The 3266-nt window shown below is 35.3% G+C and overlaps 1 protein-coding gene across 1 annotated transcript in view; it reads right to left on the bottom strand.

Annotated features, from left to right (window-relative positions):
* Positions 1 to 686: 686 nt before the first annotated feature.
* Positions 687 to 3266, bottom strand: part of LOC105556909 — an 8020-nt gene continuing 5440 nt past the window's right edge. The window contains exons 2-4 of the mRNA XM_012004019.1: positions 1679 to 1815; positions 1372 to 1594; positions 687 to 1033 (exon numbers count right to left, since the gene is read on the bottom strand). Coding sequence (XP_011859409.1) covers positions 687 to 1033; positions 1372 to 1594; positions 1679 to 1741 — 633 coding nt within the window. The 5' untranslated portion in view covers positions 1742 to 1815. The remainder of the gene's footprint in view (positions 1034 to 1371; positions 1595 to 1678; positions 1816 to 3266) is intronic.

The following is a 3266-nucleotide window of genomic DNA, read 5'->3' as shown; positions in this document are numbered from 1 at the left end:
ATCTTGAAACACCCTGACAATCTGAATCGCGACAAAGGCTATCAGGTGAGCCCGATATGGCACACCGCCCTCCCGGTTTTTTAAAAACTCAGCCGCCATTGGCTGACCCCCCTCCCTCTGACTACCCCGCCCTCTGACTACCCCCCCCTTCCCCCCAAGAAGGAGTATAAAAGGACGAGCGCAACGCGAGGGAGCTCAGTATCAGAGTCTCCCAGCCCTGATGATGCAGACTGCAACGCCTGCGAAACGTCGGCACCACACTGTATACACTTACCATTTTTACGAAAAACTCTTCATTTTTTAAATTCTCTTCAAAAACTTGCAGCTCATTAATAGATGAAATAGTATTGAATGTAAAAGCTTCTTCATTTATATTATTTTCTTGATTTCTAATGGTTTGGTCTGTTATTTTATTCTCCAATCTATTGAGCCTTCTATCAATGTATGTTACTTCAACCAGGATTCGATTAACCTTTTAAAAATGTCTTCTAACACTAAAAATTGAAATATCATGAATTATATTTTAAAATAGTATTTAAAAGTTATTAAATATAAATAAATTTAATCCTTTTTTACCTTTTTGAGATTGATCTTCATTATTTTTATTTGTTAACTCTTCATCAATAGAATAAACATTATCTTTATCGCTAAAATCTTGATTTTTATTTTCTAGCTCTTTTTTATTATCATTTTGTGATCATTTCTGTTTTTTCTTGATGAATAATCTTCTGCTTTTTCTTTTCAATTTGACTCATTTCAATTTTTTCGGGTGCAACAATTGGATTTTCAAAGGTCGCCAAAATCTGTGCAGACTTTTCCGCATGAAACAATTGTGATCCAGAAAATTCCTTCGGATCTGGTAAAGGAGACAGTAAATCCACTTCTGTACCAGAAAATTCATCATCAGATGACGTAAAATTTTTTGCAGTAGCTCTGTCATGACGTGTTTGTTTAATACTTTCTTCATCTTCAGTATTTATGTCGGATATATTTTCGGCCATCCTTAACTTTTCATGGCCTCGTTCAAAAGTATCTGAATATAGCAATGATAATTAAATAGTGACAATTATAAATACAAAACATAGACAATTAAGAGTAGCGTGAATTATATGTCGATAGCTTGATGTTAAAAGAAAATATCTAAGTTTTCAAATAGAATTAATTCTTTCTATTACGCAATATCAGTTCAATGAATCAATCCAATAAATTAAAAATAAAGGAACTTTTATTTTCATTTATTACATATCGTTAATATAGACTCTTGTTTACATTATTTTAATTTTATTTATTGGATCAATATTGCCAATAAAAAAATTAATTTTTTAACACAAAAAGAAGGAAAAAGGAGTTTTTAAATAATTGTAAATATACCTGCTGAAGCAAAAATGCGTAGAACATCATACATTGCCCAGCCAGCTTTTACATTTTTTAAATCCGGCATTTCTTTATTCCGTATAGCCTTATTCAACCTCTTTTTCACATCGTAATTTGGATAGAAGCAAACGTGTTTCTTTTCAACAGATTCTTGCAACCAGTTATTAGGGACTAGTGCTAGCCCATCTTTGAATTGAACTACATAGAAGTTTTCTGGAAACTATCAACAAAAAATATGTATAATGATGAGTTAAGTTATTGACAATAAATATATTACGGTCATGTGCATTTCTATATGTATTACCTGTAAGGAAAATTCTTTTCTTGATTTTTTGAAAGAAAATTGCTCGCACCTCGATTCAGTCATATCCAATAAGTATATTAGAAGTATTAGAAAATGTTCAAAACGGTGTAAAATGTTCAAAACAAAGAACACATAACCTGCAAAAATTAATCACGATTTATTATACACAATTAGTTTTATTAAAAATTGTGACATGCAATATCACGTATACAGTAGCAAAAAAATATTTTGTAAACGTTTTAAAAACATTTTTGATAATGAAAAAACGTTTAAAAACGTTAAAAATAATGGGATAGATCCTTCTTTTTCATTTAAAAACATTTATTTTAATATTATAATAAATAAATGTTTTTTTAACATTAAATTTTTTTTTTAATGTTAAATAAATATATTTTTAACATTAAATAAATGTCTTCATGGCTTCCGGATGGTTGCCGCGTCCGTTTGCAGTGTGGTGCCGACGTTTCGCAGGCGTTGCAGTCTGCTTCATCAGGGCTGGGAGACTCTGATACTGAGCTCCCTCGCGTTGCGCTCGTCCTTTTATACGCGAGGGAACTCAGTATCAGAGTCTCCCAGCCCTGATGAAGCAGACTGCAACGCCTGCAAAACGTCGGCACCACACTGCAAACGGACGCGGCAACGATCCGGAAGCCATGAAGACTAAAGAAGACAACAGCCGCGAAAGCCTGAAAGCCAAGATTAAATAAATGTATTTTTATCGGAATTACTGAAACGGTTCTATCAGAACTATCGACGTCGAATCGACGGCAATATGACGTGTGCGAGCCTTGTGGCCTTGTGTGGCCGTGACCAGGGCGTACTGCCCGCGCGTATGTGTACGCGTATTTTCTCGTCGTCGTAATATCTTATGTGCGAGCTTAGACTCGCAGGTGGGCAAGGTGTTCCTTGACACACAGTGAATTTCGGTGATCTGATGACACCTTTATTGAATAAGCGGACTGTATACAAAGAAAACGGTCTGTCTAGTCGGACGGTCATGCTACAACTAACTAGAACAAGGAGAATGCCGGAAGTGACGCAAATCATGACGATCGCAGCGCAGCGCAGGGCGATCGGTAGCGCATGTGCGGCAATCGGTAGACGGCGGGAACTTAAATTAGATAGATGAACACGAGTAGCGTGTACATACTGCCGCCCTTGAAAGGATCAACTTTCAATGTAGAAGAACAACATAAATTAAAATGTTCATGAGACGAATAGTACAAAAATAAAAATGATGCTCTTAACTAATACAGATCATTAATCGGAATAGCTTAAGTACGACGTTATAAGGAAACATATTAAAGTAGTGAGACTCAAGATGCTAGGGCAAGAATACCTCATCGTAACTAGATATACACTGAGAGAAAAATCCGGGCCTAATCTAATCGGAAAATCCGATGAAAGAGTAACAAACGGATATTTCCGATAAACGTGATCGGAAAAAAAATCCGTTGAAGACTAATCGGAAATATCCGTTTGTTACTCTTTCATCGGATTTTCCGATTAGAAATATCCGCTGAGGAAATTCCGATTAGAAAATATCCGTTAAGAAAGTTCCGATCAGAAAATATCCGTTAAGAAATTT

The sequence above is a fragment of the Vollenhovia emeryi genome, unplaced genomic scaffold (assembly GCF_000949405.1).
Source record: "Vollenhovia emeryi isolate VEMERY1.0 unplaced genomic scaffold, V.emery_V1.0 DF939715.1, whole genome shotgun sequence".
Lineage (NCBI taxonomy): Eukaryota > Metazoa > Arthropoda > Insecta > Hymenoptera > Formicidae > Vollenhovia > Vollenhovia emeryi.
The sequence above is the reverse complement of the archived record's forward strand: the minus strand, read 5'-3'. Positions and strand labels throughout refer to the sequence as shown.